The sequence below is a fragment of the Danio aesculapii genome, chromosome 6 (assembly GCF_903798145.1).
Source record: "Danio aesculapii chromosome 6, fDanAes4.1, whole genome shotgun sequence".
Classification (NCBI taxonomy): domain Eukaryota; kingdom Metazoa; phylum Chordata; class Actinopteri; order Cypriniformes; family Danionidae; genus Danio; species Danio aesculapii.
The window spans coordinates 9,446,486-9,467,170 of NC_079440.1; the positions used below are offsets into that span (position 1 = coordinate 9,446,486).

Below are 20,685 nucleotides of genomic sequence, written 5' to 3' on the forward strand. Positions count from 1 at the left end.
GATATTTTTTCAATTACAATTACCCTGTCATGGGCTAACAACAATAATTGCAACCCTAATTACAATAGTTGTGTAATTTTAATAGAATAACATATTTTAAATTAACACTTCATTATAAATGTATAAATGTTGATTTTATCTACATTTTACTCAATATTAGGTTGAAATAAACCAGCATTTTTTAGATTGTGTGTGTATACAATGTATATGTACAAATTCTCAGTTTATTTTGATTTATAACTTGGTTTTATTTAAACTTTTATAACATATATAACTTATGCAAACTTTTATTACTTTGAAGAATTAACCTGGATTTTCAATTACTCCCTGCGTTCGCGTGGGTTTCCTCCGGGTTTTCCGGTTTCCCCCAAAGACATGTGGTACAGGTGAATTGGGTAGGCTAAATTGTCCGTAGTGAATGTGTATGTGTGAATAAGTGTGTATGTGTTTCCCAGTGATGGGTTGCAGCTGGAAGGGCATCCACTGCATAAAACAAAGGCTGGATAAGTTGGCGGTTCATTCCGCTGTGGTGACCCCGGATTAATAAAGGGACTAAGCCGAAAAGTGAATGAATGAATAAATCAAATCAATTGTTTTGATACAAAGTTTTTTTTGTTTGTTTTTTTTATAATTTTAAAATGTTTAAAATTTTATGAATTTAATGTAACTTTCCAGAATTTTAATGTAGATTTCCATAATAAATATTATAAGCTCAAAAAAAAAAAAAGAAAAAGTACTGTAAAATTACAGCAAAAAATAAATAAATTTTGAATGACGGGACATTTCTGGAATTTAACATCTGTTATTTTATGGTTTTATTCTGGCAGCTGGGGTAAAATAATGGATGTTAAATCACAGAAATGTCCTGTAATTTTTTGAATTATGGTAAATTTCTGTAATTTAACGTCTGTAATTTTACTGTACATTTCTGTAATTTACTTTACTTTTTTTTTCGGCACACCAGCAGACAGAAAAAAAGCATAAAATATCAGAATTGTTTTTACAGTGTACTTTACAAGTCATTTAAACTTAAATCATATAAACTGACTTAAAACATGAACAAATATGTTGTCATGTCTTATTGATCATATTATTTTTACATAAAACTTTTTATAGAAGTGTTGTTTTTGCTATTTTTTATCAGTTAAAGGTGGCCTTTCTATAATAAAGTGTCTCAATCTGGAGATGCTGTTATTGTGTGAAATCAACATTATCACTGTGTGTTTGTTAGCTTTCCTCCACATCTCAAGGGCTCTTGCTGTCATCTCTGTGATCTTTGGCTTTTGGGGGGCTGTTCTTACTCTCATTGGGATGAAGTGTACCAAAATTGGAGGATCTGAACTGGTTAACGCCAGAATTACGTTTGCTGCAGCTCTGACATACATGGCATCGGGTATGAACCTTTTTTATGGGTTTTCTTGCTTGATTCATCAATTGATCCACAAAAGCTGATGTACTGATGTGTGTTTTGCAGGGCTTTCTGGAATGACAGTTTACTCCTGGTGGGGAGAGAAATCACGCTCGGAATATCTGGATCCATATTATTTGGATTTAAAGTATGTGATTGTGTTGTAGAATAGTATAGCATGTGATTTTTTTACAGTTCTAGTAATTTTTTTAATGTAATTGACATATTTTTAACACGTTTTAATTGTTGAAAGTTCCACTAAATTAATTTCTGACTTCTAAATGAAGTTGAATGTTTGGGCTCAAACTTGGGTATAAAAATGTGAATTCATGAACAATTCAAAAACAAAAATAATTATAATTTTTGTCAAATAAGGACAATATATAGTTTAGGTTTTGACAGATGTCTATAACAGGTAGTCTAATAAATTTGTAATATATTCATGTATATAAAAAAGCTTATACACTCACCGGCCATTTTATTAGGTACACCGTACTAGTACCGGGTTGGAACCTATTTTGCCTTCAGAACTGCCTTAATCCTTTGTGGCATAGATTCAACAAGGTACTGGAAATATTCCTCAGAGATTTTGCTCCATATTAACATGATAGCATCACGCAGTTGCTGCATATTTATCAGCTGCACATCCATGATGCGAATCTCCTGTTCCACCACATCCCAAAGGTGCTCTATTGGATTGAGCCCTCGTGACTTTGAAGGCCATTTGAGTACAGTGAACTCATTGTCATGTTCGAGAAACCAGTCTGAGATGATTTGCACTTTATGACATGGCACGTTATCCTGCTGGAAGCAGCCATGAGAAGATGGGAACACTGTGGTCATAAAGGAATGGACATGGTCAGCAACAATACTCAGGTAGGCTGTGGCGTTGACACGATGCTAAATTGGTACTACTGGGCCCAACGTGTGCCAAGAAAATATCCCCCACACCTATACACTACCACCACCAGCCTGAACTGTTGATACAAGGCAGGATGGATCCATGCTTTCCATGTTGTTGATGCCAAATTCTGACCCTACCCTGTCGCAGCAGAAATCGAGACTTATCAAACCAGGAAATGTTTTTCCAATCTTCTATTTTGCAATTTTGGTGAGTCTGAGGAAATTGTAGTCTCAGTTTCCTGCTCTTAGTGGACAGGAGTTCACCTGCTGTGGTCTTCTGCTGTAGCCCAAAGTCACCTTACTTCCCCATTCTGATGCTCAGTTTGAAAAGCAGCAGATCGTCTTGGCCATGTCTACGTGCCTAAATGCACTGAGTTGCTGCCATGTGATTGGCTGCTTAGAAATTTGGACGAGTGGACGGTGAGTGTATATGTACTGTCCATCAAATATTGCAGATATGATATTGTATAAGCAGGCCAAAACTGTAAAATTCAAATGTTTAATACATTTCTGTGACAGTAGGCCAATGTTCAGTGAATTGGACATTTTAGCAGCTAAATTCATTTTAATAAATCTAATTTACTAATTAATTTTTATCAATTTGATTTAATTTAATATGACATTTCTAATTAATTTTAAATTTTTTTATTAATTAAACTTAAATGAATTAATTATATTAATTTATGAATTAATACATTCTATTTAATGCAATCTTAAATAAATATATTCTTAAATAGCAGTTTTTATGGCCCTCAATAAAACAAAATGTTATATATAATTTGGTTAATATAATTTAATTTTAAAAAATATAATTAATTTACATATATTTCTGTAATTAATGAAATTTAACTCTGCATTTTATAAACAGAAATTTGCTGATTTTTAATATTTAAGTATTTTATATTTCAATAGCAGTTTTACATAATAAATGAGGTCCTCAATAAAATTAAATGTAAAAAATGTACATTTATACAAATTTATTGCATAAAAATGATGATATAAAAATGTAAAATATTATTATATATTTTACAAATATATTTAAACAATGTACCGTCTTTCCTTTTATTTCTCAGGTATGAGCTTGGTGCGGCTCTCTTCGTCGGCTGGGGAGGCTCATTTCTGATTATAAGTGGAAGTGCAGTCATGGGCTATTTCTCTGGAAAAGAGGCTTTCCCCCAAAGGTCAGGTTTATCACACAATGCAATAAAAAGATACTATTGTTATATACTATATTTTTATTTTTTATATACTAAAGCATAAATATGTGTTTACACTGATAAATATTTGTCTTCCATGTTCTCCAATCAGTTTCAGTAAACAATTCAGAAAACCACCAACCTATTTGACGGCTCGAACCAGACGGACGTACATGATGGGCTCCAGACCCACAACAGTGGTGATTCCTCCGTCGCAGCAGTCCTACAGCAAGAGGAGAGCTAGCAGAGTGAGCAGAGCCAGTCGAGGGAGGACAGAAACTCATGAAAGTCAGTCTTCAAGATCTGTGCGGCCCGCCTGGCCTCTTCTAGACTCTGTTGTTTGACCATTTATCTGGATCAACATCTTTAATCATCCTGGAACAACTTTCCATTCGACCAATCAGATTTGAGGAACAGTGTACAGTTTCTGTTAAATAAAAATAAGGATTAGTGCTTCATTATTAATATTCATCTGTTATTTTCCTCTGATTTTAGCAATATAGGGTTAGGCTTAGGGGTTGGGGTTAAGTTTGGATTCAGTTTCCGCATAGGAATGATGGTCAAGGATCAACAAAACATCTAGAGAAATGTTCAAATTTTTTTGTCTTTCAAAATAAAGTATATAAGAAAATCAGGTTTAATGAAGTTGCCTTAGAAGGAAATTTCTACAACATTTATATATTTTTTGTTTTAGAATTATTGTGATATATTGTTCATTGTTAATTCATGTCATTATCTGGTATAACTTAGGTTCATTTATATTAATTGAATTTACCTAGATTTAAAAATTATTATTATTTCCTTTGTGTTTGTGTGTACATTTTTGTGTGTGAACGCAATATACATTTTTATTTATTCTTTTAATTATAAAAATGTAACATATGTCTCATTGTGAGGTCAAAATTCTGGGGATACAAAAGGGTAATTGTTATTAAGATGGTGGTTATCAGGGTCTCATTATTTGATTGTTTATGAGTATTTAAACTAAACACACCTGTTTGGCTGCATTGAAAATGCTGATTTGTACCTCACAATCTTTGCATCACTATACCATTTTCCATTCGCTGGTCTAAAACATTACATTGCACTGTTAATGCTACAATTAAATATAAACAGGTTATAATAAAAAGCTGCAAACGATTGTAAAGGAACATCTGAGGAACCTCAATCAACTGAGGAATAGCTGAACTGAGATCACTTGGATTTCAGAGGTGAAACACTACTAATAAACACCACTGGATGGAGTCCCTCACTAACTGATCGCTTCAGGAAGATTTCTGATGAACAGGTTACTTCTGAAAATCATTTCCTGACTATATTCAATACAGATTTAAAGATAATTACTTTTTACTCTTAATGTCTACTTGCTTAAAATATTTCAGAACATAGCAAAACTAGAAAAATTTGTATTTTTTGGATAACTATTTAGCAATATAAATGTTTAGCAAGTTATACAATTGAAAATGAGGTTTACCTCAGTGTTTTCAACACCATCGAAATGGTTTTGTCCAAAGTAATGCCTGTTTAGTAATCTTAAGCCTCCTTAATATACAAAATGGTAGGGAAGAGTCAAAAAAGCACATCTGTAGCCAGCTGGGTTCGGGTGGTTCAAAAGATCCACCCCCCTTAATGACAGAGTCCAGAATTAGTCCCCCTTATGAGCTCATTTGTCCCATTTTTGATAGCATGCCATCATAAATTGTGAAAATAACTAATAGAAGAAGATTTAAGACAATTTTAATTTTAAATTATTCAAATGGACAAATTCTGACTGAGGAAATGAGCTGGCCAGTTTGTTATTTACCTATAGGCTTCAGTTTTTAGTTAGATTCCTACTTTTTTATGATAATGAATGATAATAAATGTGCATTATTCTTTGTCAAAGAATCAAAATTGTTGATTTAAAACTCTAATCTCATTACATTATTATAAAACTGTAATAATGTAGTTTAAAATGCACATTTGTAAATAAACACTTTGTGGCAATGACTTTGACAAAAACGTAGGAAGTATTTTTGTTGCATTAAAAATCGTGACCATGATCACCATCAAACAAGCTAATCCAGCAAAATTTTTTGCTTAAAATGTCACTAAAATGCAGTATTTGAACCTCATAATTTGAAAGAAAATTAGGCGAATAGGTGCAAAAAGGTCCACTTTTTGATAAAAAAAGAACCACCCTTTTCAGTAAGTTGGCTACAGGCCTGTCTATATGTGCATACACTTTTAATTAAAAGTTTATCCCCTTTTTTAATATAGGTTTTTACCCATATACTTTAAAATTGCATATGCGTAATCACTCCATTAAGTTAAAAGTTTACTTTATTGACATTATTATTGACAAAAAAATTTACTTTATTGACATTTTAATAGTTTAAAGTGATATATTGTCTGGTACAAAACTTGGTAAAAACTTGCCAGTGCCTTTTCTGTTATTTCTTATATTGTTTTAAGTCACTAAAATATCATTAAAAGTCATTCTGTTGAACTGCAGAGTGGAATATTTAAAAACAAGAATACACAGAGCAGAGGTCAAGGTCAATTAATGGATCATTTTTAGTGTAGATATCCAAATGATATCTTCAGGTGCATCTCATAAATCATTTACATTTTTTGACATACAAAATTAGCTGTAGGGCCAACGGGCCAATGTTGAATCATGGTAACCTTTGATTTGGCCATCACATCTGAGAATGGTGGGAGAATGATGGGGAATATTGGGGGAATGCCATTTACAGAGATTATCATTTCTAATTTAATATAACCTTTTGTTTAAATGTTGAGCTACAAAAGAGCAAACTGAAATAAAATATTTCTATTAAATGTTGTGAATAAATCAGATTTATAAAAATTACAATCTGACTCTCGACATTGCAGAAGACATCCTGCAGCTTTCATGTGTATTTAGCATGGATCTCCACTGTGTTATACATTTTTTCTAAAAAGTTTTTTTTAAGTAATAACAAACTAGGAAATGAGGATGTCACTGTGGCTCGGTGGGTAGCACTGTAGCATCTTAGCAAGAAGGTTGCTGGTTCGAGCCTCGGCTGGGTCAGTTGGCATTTCTGTGTGGAATGTTGACATTCTGCTGTGGTGACCCCTGATTAATAGGGGGACTAAGCCAAAAAGAAAATGAATTAGGAATTAGCATGACAATTTTAATGTAATACAGTTTGATATACTAAACTCCAGCCCACCACACTCAATCAATTTGGTTTGGTTTTGGGCCCTTTATAGGAAAATGTTTGGGCACCACTGATCTAGATCATGATATTCTAATTTTTTAGATACAACAATAGATAAACACTAAACTGAAGCATTTTATATTATTTTTTCTGTCTTACCTGAATGATTGTTTGCTAAAACTACAGAAATACTCTCCTATAATCGGACCCTGAGTTAAACTTTAGTTGTTTATTTCCTGTCAGCTTCCATCCTGTCATGCATTCTGTTCTATTTCCATCCTGTTTGCAGCCTTTTTAGGCAAATATACCTTTACTTTTCTTTGTTGTAGTTTTCATCAATCAGATATCAATGCAGAAGTTGAAGCAATATGGATAATATCTTATATTAGACCAAATGGTTTTAAAGAAAATAGCTTTAGTCGATGACTGCGATGGTTTGAGCCCGCAGTAGGCCTGTGGATATGTGTCCTGTGGGGTTTCTCCAAATCTCCGCCCCTCCCCCTCCTCAAACCCGCAGAGGAGATGAGGCTCCTCGCGCCAGGAATGCGCTGTGACGTCACGGCGCACTGGATCTCTCGCACTTTTGGGGGAATCTTCTCGTCGGGGATTTGCGTCTGCGTGCGATAAACTGAAGTTTGTAAAGGTTTATTTTTCGATTTGCAGCGCAGACGGGAGCGGATTTTCGGATGGGAAGGTTTTGACGAACTCTTGCATGGATTCTTGGCAAAAACTGAGGTAAGAGCCGTGGCATCTGTCCTTCCCGTTACTCAGCGGCCGATGAGCGATAACTTTGTGAAAATGGCTGAAAACGAAGATTAATGTCGTATTTATTCGCCTCTTTCGGGTTTTAAGACCTAAAATAATACTTAAGTTAGACTTCTGGTTTAATTATTCTCGTTTTTATGCACGCGCCCCCCCCCTTTGTCCCGCATTAAGCTTGTCCCAACTTGAGATGTTTTGGAGGGGCAGTAATCTGAGAAGAAGATTGCTGAAATAACTCTAGACTAGAGAGAAAACGTTCACGTTCAGTTTATGGTGAAAATATAATTTTATGGCACCTGTCAAGAACTTTGGGGTGTAATTTGTCTTTGAGAACAAACAAAAAGGTACGAAATTAATATAAAAATAAATATATTTTGTTTACTACGAACGCAGTAAAGCCCCCTTTTTCCTGAATTTTGACAGACTTTTTTTTGGCAGATTTAATCTCCTAAACCACTCACATTACTATTAACATTCTATTACATTGTTGTAATGAGAAAAATAACAAAATAATGATTGTTAAGTAGTAACTGTAATTTGTCACACTTAACGTTAAATAATAAAGGTTTAAATTTGCAACAAAAGTTTAATTTTAAAATCGATAGATTGATAATCCTTAAATCACAATTTTGACTTGCTTCAGTTGTGTCAAAGGTGCTGCAAACACAAGTTTAACTTTAACACAACATATTTAAACATATTACAATATAAAACCAAGGTAATTGTTACTATTTAGCACGTTTTAGTATTGTTCAATAGCTTTTAATGATTGTCACGCACAAAAAATGTACCTGAAATGTGTTTTGGACCCACGAATATCTGAATATTCCACTTAACCGTAATCTCTTGATCGATTGTTGAATCTATTTTGCTCCGAAGGTCTCTAAGCTGTAATAAAAAATGAGTTTGTGAATTAATAACGTGATGTTTTTTTCTGTCTTGAATGACAACTCAAATTTGACTTAATAAATGAATATAAGAGCTTTAACACTCGTGCTCTTTCCTCTGTTCCTGTCCAGTGTGTTGTGCAAACTGGGGCACGCGCTCTTGTTTCCATAGTAACGCGCAGGACGCCTTGATACCGCTGTGCCCGCGCGCCGCTCCGATCATTCACCAAGACTTCACAAACCTCGCAAGATGGTAAGGAGACAAGCGACAGCACAATTCAACAAAATAAGGTGGTTTTTATTAAGCATGTCGACGATTTTATGTTTTTACCCTCACATATTACCTGCTGAATGACCTCTCGCAGCCATGTGAACCTGTGTTTGTTACTGTTAGCCGGTAACGATTAGCTTGCAGTGGTGGAATCAGTCATCAATGTTTTCATGTGTGACCTTCAGAAATGAGCTGGTTTGTTGATATCATGTTGCTGGAAGTCTCTAAAAATCACCTTGCTCTTTGTTTCCCCCCTGCAGCCATTTTATGACAACGTCTACTACCCCTACCCGTCAGATCCCCCGGGAACTCATTCCTCAGCAGGGATCCCATCTCTTCTGAGCTCTCCGCAGAGTCAGCCTTCATCCGGCAGCCAAAGCAGACCGGCTCCATCCACCATGTCCGGACCGCTCACTTCTTCCGGAACCAGCACTAGCATCCCTCCTCCCTTTAAGTTCAGATCCCGGCGTGAAAATGTGGACTGGCGTCGCATCAATGCTGTGGATGTGGACCGAGTTGCTTGTGAAATGGACTTCCAGGCATTGCAGGAGCACATTAATGCGGTGACGTTCTGTAGCGTGGAGGGTGAGCGATGCCATCGCTGTCAAAGCCCCGTAGACCCAGCATTGATTAAGCTTTTCCGGCTGGCCCAGCTCACCGTGGAGTACCTGCTGCACTCGCAGGATTGCCTCAGCATCAGTCTGCAGGCTGCTGAGGAGAGGCTTCTGGCAGAGGCGCAGGAGAGAGAGCAGATCTGCGTCCAGCTGCAGAAGAAAACCCAGGATGCCAAGGCGTTAAAGGAGGAGCTGAAACAGAGGAAGAAGATCATCGCTTCCCAGCAAGCTATGTTCAGCGCAGGGATCAGTGCCAATTACCACAAGGTCTGTACAGCCCCATGCTGGAGTGTGAATGTGTGTATTAGCATTTTCATTGTCGGCGTCACCTCCCCCCATGCCCAGACTCTCTATTCCAGGCCATATCACAATTCATTGATCCTAGTGAATGTTACTTGTGCTTTTCACACGTTGGTTGGCGTGAAGGAGTCAGTGTTTAGAGTGAATCCTAATTCGCATACTGTTCTATCAGGGTATGTATTAACTAATGCTATAAGGTCATGTTTACTCCTAGTATTAGCTATTTTCAGCAAACCAATAATCACAAGCATTACCAAATGTCATTGAGATGCACCTGGGCTCATGCACAAGTACTATTGGGTGAATAAACCCATGTTATGTGGCTTATAAGTAGGCCCACATTAGGAATGCTCATTTCAATAAATTTTTCCAACCGACAGCTGCCGCTCGTTATCCGAATATTAACCGTTAACTGAATTGACGAGTGTCTGACACATTAAATATTGCATTTTTTCAACAGATTTATTTTAACATGAGTGAACAGCAAAATACATAACATATCAACAACAGACAGAACCTGAATACATTGTCAAATTTTCATGCACATGCAGCATTTCCAACAGCGAAGAAAAACTGAATATACTAAATAGAGTAAACAGAATAAAATAAATGGCCTGCACTAAACATTTTTCACTTAATTAAATTAAATTAAAAACATTGACTGAATCATTTTTAAGAACCCCACATAGGCGTTTTTTCCCAATCATACCAATTTTTTTCTTCATCCCTTAAATAAAAAAGCTGACCTACCTCAAACCATAAATTACCTATCTTTTATTTAAAAAACTATCATGACTACGTGTTGTGAGGAATCTGCACCCCCTAAAATCTGCTGATTTGTAGCCGATCATCGAGTCTATTCATGTACTTATGTAATTGAGTGTAAATATATATTTATTAAGTTTTTATATTGATTGCAGTAATAATATAGAATACTATGTTTTATGTACAATATAGCTTTTAGATTTTGTAGTTATTAGAAGTTATTAGCAGAAATTGCAAAGTACAAGTACAATTTTGACTATAATCTGTGTGTTTTGGTACAGCGGAGCAAATATGAATACTTTATTTTGATGTGTTTTCCCACAACATGTCCTAATATTTTGAATGTGTTTGGTCAGTAGGTGGAGAGTACCGATGGCACTTGTGGCTGTTTATCTGATCCAGTGCATTGTTGCATTGTTGACAGCCTCTGAAAGTGCACTGTAAAAAAAAGTTGAATTAACTTAAAATTTTAGGGCAACCAGCTTCAGGACATTTTAAAATTTGCAGTACTTGGATTGAAAGTTGAGTCAACTCAAAAATGTCCTGAAGCTACAGTGTGGTGGAATGTAGACAAGCTCAAAACATTTGAGAAATTCACACCTTTTTTTAGGCATTTACCATTGTGGATTTGAATTAAATTGACAAAATTGCATCTTAAAACTTGATTTTAAAATGAAAATCAAATCTATATATATTAGATGAAAAATGGGAAAGAAAAGAATACCTTTAAAACCACTAAAGGCACTAAAATGATTTAGAAAAAGGAATATTAGAAATATAAGAACAATTTATATTATACTATTAAAAAGAAACAACAAAAACAATTAATAAAATCACAAAATTTCAAAGTAAAATCATACAATTAAATGCTAAGCATGTAATAAAAAGTCAAGATAAAATGCATACCTAAAACTAAAATATATGATATATTATTTATTCAGTATTTAATGTCATGATGCATGTTTAAAATACAGAAAAACATAGTGTGGTTAATGTTATTTATCAATTAATATATTTTTTTATCAATTATTTAACCTTGTATAATTTATTTTATATTGTATATATAAAGTATAATTTATACCAGTGATGCAAAGCCGAGTTTTCAGCATCATACAATCCTTCACATATCATTCTAAATTGGATTCGATGATATGAAGGTGAATTACAAATCTTTTGCAGCACTATAAACATCTTTGCAGTGACTCTCAACCAATTTAATGCATTCATACTGAATAAACTATTAATTTCTATTGAAATGGGAAGATTTTGTAATAGCCAGCTAAATATAAAAAAGTAAATTGAGTTAATTTTTAGTAATATATTAGCATGTAGATGCTGTTTAAAACTACTAACCTTGGATTAAAACACCACAAAATTCTATTACTGATTTTATGATGTCTTTCATAGTGCACACTTTACCATGATCACTATGGTAATATGTGTTTCTCATATCTAGAGGATGTATTTGAATTAGCATTCATCCTAAATGAAGTGTTGTCCACACTTCTAAATCTACAATCAGACCTGCAGGCCGGGAGAGGATTAGCTAATCACCAGACACTGTGTTTTTTTGGATGTGGCAATCAGGATTTGGCGAATAGAGCAGATGGTGACGATGACTTGTTCTCCACTAATAAAAGAGCCTTAAGTGGAGGAAACAAATCAAAGCACCCTTCCCCCCTTCATCCCCCATCATTCCCTCCCATTTATTTCAACTGAAAGAAAATAGCATCATGCGTTATTTTTAGGAAATTCTCTGATGCACGGTTCAGTCTTTGTCCCGTAGCTTTATCAGCTGTTTGCTCATTTGTAATAATGTTTCTGTGAGCCTTGATTGTGACCTGCTGTTACCAAGTAAACACCCGGTGTTTCATGCCGTTGCTAGGAGAAGCGCAGGCACCTGACAGAAGAACTGAATGAAAAGTACTGCTCATGGTTTACTGTTTAATTCACAATTTAGGTCATTAGTAGGGCCAGACAGAATCTGTGGACGTTTTTTGATATTACTTCTGAAATTTTGTAAAAAGTCTGCGTATTTATGCGGAATAATTGTATGAGTATCATAACTAAAAACTATTTAGTTACTAATAAAAATAATAAATTTTTAACTTTTATTTAATGTTTACAATGCAAATCCAATTAGATCCAATTATTTGGTAAACAAAGTAAGTCTCTCATATAATATAACTGCTAAAAGACAGAAATTATTACTATACAAACTATATTGAAAATAAATCATCAACATTTTAATATTACTGTTGTATTATATCACAATAATATCAGTGTAATGGATTTAAAAACTGAATAAATATAAAATCACACACATTTACTCAAGTAAATACATAGACTCAATGATGGGCTAAAAATCTGAGGATTTCTGCACGCACAGATTTTGTGTGGGCCTAGTCATTGGTAATACTTTACTATAAGCTTCCATTAGTTAATCTGTTTACTACATGAACAAAAAATGAACTGTATTTATTCATCTTTAATTTAGTTAATAAAAATGCAGTTGTTTATTTAATTTCTTGTGAAATAATAAATGTATTTATATTAGTAAATGTCAAAATATGAATAATAAAGGCTGTACAAGTACTGTTCATTTATAGTTTATGTTAGTAATAAGGGCCAGACAAAATCTGCAGACATTTTTGCTATTTCTTCGCAGAATTTTGTAAAAAATCTGCGGATTTATGCTAAATGATTTTAGGCAGTATCTTAACTAAAAACTTAATATATGAAATAAATAATATGTTTTAATTTTTATTTAATGTTTGCGATGCAAATCCGATTAGATCCACTTGTTTGCTAAACAAGTTTTTTCTCATATATCTACTAAAAGACAGAAAATATGACTTGTAAATAACTGTATTGTAAATAAATCATATGAACATTTTCATATTAGTCAATAATATTACTGAAATTAATTTAAAAACTGAATAAATATAAATGTACACACGAGTAAATAAATAGACTTAATGATTGGCTAAAAATGCGCAGATTTCATGTGGGCCTAGTGATAAGTAACATTATCTAATGTAACCTTTTTGTAAAGTGCGACCAAATAATTTTGTATTGCTTTTAAATGAGAAAATTCGATATATTTGGTAGGGAAATGGCATGAAAATTATTTAAAATAATATATATTATAAAATGTTTTATGATTGAATTTGATTTGTATTTAGGCATGGGCCGGTATAAGATTCTGACGGTATGATAACCTTGGATAAAAATATCACGATTTCACGGTATTACGGTATTGTGATTACTGCTCCAAAATTAGTGGTTTTTAGGGTGCTTTCACACATGTAAATCGATTTTTTTGTTCCAAAACATGGATTAAAATTGTTACAATGTTGCTCTTTGATCTTGGTGCGCTTCGTTTTCACACAGCAAAGTTTCTCAATGGACCAAAATAGCTAAAACAAGTCACGTGCGAATAAACTCTTCTCACATTAGTTTCAGGGTTTATTTTGCAGAGTCCCGCTCAGCTGTCATGCGTCCTTGTTTTAATTTATGACAATGAGCAATAAGTCATTATAAGTGAAAAGGTGCACTTTAATTTTGAGTGGTGACATCATCACCAAATATAAATCAGAGGTAAGACTTTCTCAGACATAGCCTTGGCTTAAATTATGCATTATAGGGTTTACATTATAGAAAGAAATAACAGATAAACTAAGACTGCAATTTGGTCAATTTTCCTAACTGATAAACAGCACTCGGTAATATTTCAGTATGCTTTCACTTTCACATTTGACATGAAACACATATTTACCGGTGGGAATGACATCTGGCCTTACTCATAATTCTAGCTTCCCATATCCTTCATAGAGCTGTATAAATTACATATGCATAATACAATGTGATATAGACTGGTTCGTTAGTTTGTTGGATCGTATTGCTTTACAAAATAAAATAGTTGTGAAAAACATGTAAAAAATATACCTTAGGAACGGTATAACAGGAAACTTTTAAAATCTTGACTTTTCCAAACCGCGATATACCTTGAAACCGGTTATCGTCCGATGCCTATTTGTATTATAGTTAATCACATTTTTCAAATATAACTACTATGTGAATACCATTCGTTTTATTTAGCAATTTTGAGTTCATTTAATACAGAATACACACAAACAAGTTTAATAAATATTATATTATACCCCATTATAATTGTTTTCATGGATATACATTAAGTTACTACATGTGCAACTGTAACTACAGTGCTCAACATAAACGAGTACACCCCATTTTGAAAATGAATAGGAATATTTGTAACCATTTCTCAGTGAATAAAGATTTATTAAACTGATATATTTATTAAAATAATATTTTAGTCTCTGAACATCTTTAGAAATAGAAATATATATATTAGTTATTGGGAAAAAAAATACAAACTACAAAATTTCAACAAAATTTTATTATTTTTTTTGTTTCTCTTGAATTTTGCTCTTTTTAAAAACTGTATTTCATATTTTTCCCTAAACGTATAAATTTGGGTGTACTAATTTTGGACAGTTATTACAAGTTATCTTGTTAGATTAGCTCCAGATTTGGCTTCAGTACTGACTAATTTAATGTATACGCACAAATGTAATAATTTAAAGCTTCCTGTTAAAAATGTTAACTTAAATAAGAGATACTCATATACGTTAAACACTGTATGTAACTTTATAATCTAAAAATAGGAATTTCTCTTTAGGGGTAAATAGCCCCCAGACATTTCTCAGCAGTGTTCTTGATGTTCCTCCAGTTCTATAATACATTGTCTTGGTCTTCATACAAGACCTGCTGAGGTTGCAGATTGACACCATTGAATCCTTGTTTGCCTGCATGCTAAACACATAATTGCATTTCACAGTTGGTTTGGTAGGTTGTGTTAGTGCAGTAATGCAGTTATGTCACACAGTGGGCGCTTTACAAGGACAGTCCACCCTGGTAGAAAATGCAAATGCAGTGCGTGTGTTTTTGATGGGTATCAGTGGCAGTGTGGTTAAATTTGAATGAGAGCACTAGACGGATGTTTTGGCTGCTAAATCTGGTGTGTGATGTGCAGCTCGGTGGGTTTTCTGCACGTCCGTGAACTGAAGCGAGCAAAAAAAGATGCAACATCAACCCTGCACCACCCGGTGTTTCCATGGCAACATGCTCACACTGTCTCTGGGTATCATTCTTGAGTGGAGTGTGACTGACAGCTGTGTTGAGCTCCACCGGCACCAGCTCGTCACCTGAGCACCTCTCGCCTTCGCTCTGACCTTCAGCAAAGACTCTAGTGGGCACATTTGCCTGTTTTTGACCCACTTGGCATGCTTTCCACTGAAGAAATATAATCACCCAAAAATAACATTTATGTCAGCATTTTCTCAGCTGTCATATTTTCTAACATCTGCCTTGCTTGAAAGATATACCCAATAAAAAGCGTAATTTTTCATTTGCATTTCCAGCTTAAGCCCTTTAATGTAACATTTTTTTTAACTATGTAAAAAGCACTAGTTTAACCTGCTTTTTTTATTAATGCAACCATGAACATATATGTCAGTGCACCTGGATAAAAAAAAAAGATTGGTAAAATAATTTTCAATGATACTTCTGCAGGTACTAACTTAAACATTTTATTTATGGGCTGTAAAAATATTAATAATAATAAATATATTAATAATAAATAAACTAAAACATTATAATATTTCATAATTCAGGTTAAACGTGTTATCTGAGTTCAGAAACCTTTTTAAAGCTGTTTTCAATTAGCATTGAGAGTTTAGCTAGCTGCTTATGTGTCTTGAGTTTTTGCAGCTTATGTTTTCTCATTGCTGCTCTGTAAAGCTTGATTTATACTTGCGCCTGGCGCCGCATCATGCACCTCCGCTGACTGCGCGCACACCTCACAAAACAGACGAGGCTTTTATATTTGCCGCTTTCACCGTTGTGATGTTCTTTAAAATGACAGGGAGCGGTCAAAAGAAACTGACCGTAAAATCAGATGGATAAACAGATGTTTCCGGAACTACGTCATATCATTAATATCATTCAATATTTTAAAGTAATTATTTTTTATTATTTTTATAAATTATTTTAATAATTATAAAGATTTTTATAACCATTCAAGATTTTTTTTATCAAACGTTGATGCATCACTTGCTTTTGTTCATATCTCGAACAGTTTTACCTAATAAAGTTTATTAAAATATTAATGACAACAGAACATGGGTTGCTCTACAAATACATTTTTTTATTATGGCATGAATAAAAGCCAAAAAAAGTACACTTAATAAAAAATACAGTTTTTTTTTTATTTAGTCAGCTCCATAATTCACACATTACTGTCTGGCTAGTTTCTGTCCTCTTCCTATGCTAAAAAGGCAATAATGGTCCAACATTCCTGACCATTATCACCAATAAAGCCTAGAAAATCAGTATATTGTAAACCAAAAGTTTCAAATATTCTTTTCCAGTTATCAAAGAAATAATTTGTTCCTTAATTATAATTTTGGAACTATTAAATTGTTTTAAATTAAAAACTGCAATATTTACATCAATATAATGACTATGACTGGTGGAAAAACATATTCCGTAATTGTTTACCTGGGTCTCCACTCTTGCCATGTCCTCTTGTGGCTTTAACAAACTCATCCCTCAGGTTTTTTCAAACTTATTAATAAAATCTTTCCTCCTTTCCCACTGCTGTTGCAATTTCTAGCCAATAATTATTGGTCATCTGGTTATCTCTATGATCACGGATCATAAAGATGTCTGTACAGGCGTACCTGTTTCAGACAAAATCTCTTAAATGTGATTCATATTCAACTCAAATAAAACTTGGTGCTTCGCGAACTGTTTGCTTGAGTCTCATAAAAAATCATGCGCTCTGCCAGTCGAAATCATGTCATGCGCACCCAAAGCGAACCTCCACAAACAAAGCGATGACGTCACATCCGCCGCGCACACTCAAGCGAAATAGCGAATGCGTCAAGGATAAACCAGGCTTAACAGCACCTAAAAAAAACAAGCATGTCACATCGCATGCGCCTCGCTCCCTATTTGTGTGCGCAAGCCACGCATCTCCATTTGAAATAATGAGTTTGAGCTCGCAAAAGATGCAATATATGAACGTCTTCTTATTTCCTATTGCTAAAGATTCACATTCAGTGTGAACAGCACCTTACTCTGCTTCATACTACCATGATAATAAGTTTTGAATACTTTATTTGTTCATCCAAGAACTTGATTCCTGCAGATGGAGTCCTGTAGGATGTAATGAACTCCATTAACTCCTCACTCAGTCACAGCATCATTAAATTATGCTTTTGTTTGTCATGAATATGCGCCCACTAGTGGCAAAAATTGTATCATGTGCCTTTGTAAGCAAACAAAGCAAGCATTTTGATGTCATAAAAAGGAAGTTCACAATTCTTTTATTTATGGAATAGAACAGTATTTATTAGTATTTCATGTCTGTGTTTTTTATATTCCCTCATAGCTTATCTTTTGTGTTTGTTGATGTGTTTGTTTACTGGTGTGGTGGCGGGGTCAACCAATAGCGAATAGCAAACCACAACAAATATGAGCAATATGAATCCTTTTAATAGGATATACAGTGCCTATAGAAAAATGATCATACCCCTTTGAAAAAGTTACTTAATTTGTCATACAGCCTGAAATCAAATGGCATTCTAAATAACTTTTCCAGCCCTTGGAATGTTTTGTAGCCTTCTGCTAACCTCTGCTTTTCTACAACTTTATTCCAAAGGTCTTTTGAAAGCAGGGTGTAATGTGAGTAAAGGTATAGATTTTCACCGGGTATGATGATTTTCTATAGGCACTGTATCTGCCAACATTTGCAAAAAAAACTTGCAACTTCTGTTTCATGCTGTCTTTATTAAAGCCCTTTATTTTATTTGTTTCAGTGCCAACATTGTGAAAAGGCCTTCATGAATGCCTCTTTCCTTCAAAGTCACATGCAGCGCAGACATCCGTCAGAGTTTGACATGAGTGAGTTCAAACTGTGTGTCGTCTGTTGTGTTTACATATATATAATTTCCGAAACAATACTCTTTAAAATATGTAAATTTAATTAATGTATACAAAATGTAATGCTTTATTTTGACCGTTAATTGAAATTTAATGAAAATATATTATAAGTTTAATTGTTATTGAATTCAATTAGCTGAACTTTTCAACTACTTAAGTATGACTAGATATGTATGAGTTAATTCATTAGTATTTGAGATATACAGTAAAGTGCATTGCAAAATGTATAGCCGAGCATATACGATGAATAATATTGTATAAATAATAATATATAAGGCGGCACAGTAGCTCAGTGGTTAGCACTGTTGCCTCACAGCAAGAAGGTCGCTGGTTCGAGTCCCAGCTAGGCCATTTGGCATTTCTATATTTTTATATGGAGTTAGCATGTTCTCCCCGTGTTTGTTTTGGTTTCCTCTGGGTGCTCCAGTTTCCCCCACGGTCCAAAGACATGCGCTTTAGGTGGATTGAATAAACTAAATTGTCCGTAGTGTATGTGAATGAGTGAGTATGGGTGTTTCCCAATACTAGGCTGCGGCTGGAAGCGCATCCACTGCATTAAACATATGCTGGAATAGTTAGCAGTTCATTCGACCTCTGAAATTGAGACGAAGCAGAAGAAAAAGGAATGAATGAATAATATATAATTTATTTAGAAACCTTCATTAATATATAGTGAATGTAATACTGAAAAACACACTACAGTTCAAAGTATTATATAAATAATCAAGTACTTTGCAGGTGCTTTGGAATGTTAGTCATTATCAAATTAAATGTACTTTTTAAAGCATGGCTGAATAATAAAACTTGTTTAAAATCTACTTTAATAAGTATACTTTATCACTAAAAGTGTACTCTTAGTATAGTGAAGTGGCAGTTTATGTAATTAATTTTATTTGATCTGCAAGTATACTAGAAGGAGACTTGAATATGTTCAGTGATTTATGAATGATTTGAATTTTGAAATGAATTACGATCAGCTAATTGAATTTAATAGCAATTAAACTTATAATACAGATATACGTTTATATTTGGAAGGTGTACATTTTAGGGTTGCGAGGTTTATCGGTACTATGGTAGTATCGTGATACTATGGCTCCAAAATACTGTTGGTGCCACTGTAGTTTGTAAATGGTAGCATCGTCATTAACGGTCTATCTACAGTAGATAATGTTGGATGTGGAAAAGTCACCAAAATGCTCACACGTTTGTGCAACAATAGACAATACTATTACTATTATTTTAATAGTTTGTTGAGCCCATAGAGGTTGCAAGTTTTCTGATGTTTTCTGACGTTTCAAACGCACATCTGAATTTGTTCACTTCTGTTGCTCTCAATATGATTTAGTAGCTAGAACAATCGCGACAATGTCTTAAAAAGAAGGACTCACAAAGTGAAATTTTGAATTACTTTGGATTGTTAATAAAAACAGTAGATGAAAAACGCAAAATAGCCACTGGAAACAATTTTTGACCTCGACATATTGCCTAATTTTGTTGGAAAAATGATATTGTTGTAACAAATTTCATTTAGTATAATTTGAATCTTTATTTTTATATTTTTTGTAGGTCCGTTATCTACAAAATAAACAAAAAGATAAAATTTCAGGCGAAGTGACGTGCAAATAATACATTTTTCAATAATAACGGAATTAAGAGTTAAATTCAAGACCTATTATAACATGTAAAACATAGTATTTCTGACAGTTTTCTTTATCATTTGAGTTATGAATTACAGTATCGGAATACTACTTGGTATCGTGATACTTCAGCTGGTATAGTATCGTAAGATAAATTAATGGTATCGCGACAACCATTTAAGCATACAGGTAAGCACTGTTGTCTTTTTCACAAGGGTGATTCGAGCATCTCCTATTTTTCCAGAACTGATGACAGATAATCAGAAAAAAATTCAGACCATGAAGTTAGAAGATGAGATCAACAAATTGCAGGAGCAGCTGACACTGGTCACGTCCCAGATGGAGACCCAGCAGAAAGACTACACTGCAAAACAGGTTAGAGATTAGACGTTTCCAGTGTTTTGTTGTTTAAATTAACACATTTTCTTTCTGCTGTGTAAACCCAAATATTTCATAATCTGTTTTCTAAAGGAAAAAGAGCTCATTCAAAGGCAGGAAGAATTTAAGAGGCAGCTGGAAATCTGGAAAGAAGACGAGAAAATACGGATGAACAGCAAAATCGATGAAGTGAAGCAAGCTTGTCAGCGGGACATGGATTCAATGCATCAAAGAAACAGAAACCTCGAAACAGTACGTTTTTATTTTAAAAAGATCATCATATGATTTATTTGTTACTTTTGCAAAATTATAACAAAAAGGAACTGATAAATAAGAAAAGACATTACTAAT

General features: G+C 33.9%; 2 protein-coding genes across 2 annotated transcripts in view; both read left to right on the forward strand.

Annotated features, from left to right (window-relative positions):
• cldn10d (claudin 10d) overlaps positions 1-4,122 on the forward strand; it is a 5,452-nt gene extending 1,330 nt beyond the window's left edge. Inside the window, exons 2-5 of the mRNA XM_056459454.1 lie at positions 1,232-1,393; positions 1,475-1,556; positions 3,385-3,492; positions 3,620-4,122. Of these exons, the coding sequence (XP_056315429.1) occupies positions 1,232-1,393; positions 1,475-1,556; positions 3,385-3,492; positions 3,620-3,851 (584 nt within the window). The 3' untranslated portion in view covers positions 3,852-4,122. The remainder of the gene's footprint in view (positions 1-1,231; positions 1,394-1,474; positions 1,557-3,384; positions 3,493-3,619) is intronic.
• A 3,075-nt stretch (positions 4,123-7,197) lies between these two features.
• The window catches only part of dzip1 (DAZ interacting zinc finger protein 1), a 31,285-nt gene continuing 17,797 nt past the window's right edge, over positions 7,198-20,685 (forward strand). Inside the window, exons 1-6 of the mRNA XM_056459463.1 lie at positions 7,198-7,427; positions 8,474-8,594; positions 8,873-9,493; positions 18,196-18,280; positions 20,201-20,331; positions 20,428-20,586. Of these exons, the coding sequence (XP_056315438.1) occupies positions 8,592-8,594; positions 8,873-9,493; positions 18,196-18,280; positions 20,201-20,331; positions 20,428-20,586 (999 nt within the window). The 5' untranslated portion in view covers positions 7,198-7,427; positions 8,474-8,591. The remainder of the gene's footprint in view (positions 7,428-8,473; positions 8,595-8,872; positions 9,494-18,195; positions 18,281-20,200; positions 20,332-20,427; positions 20,587-20,685) is intronic.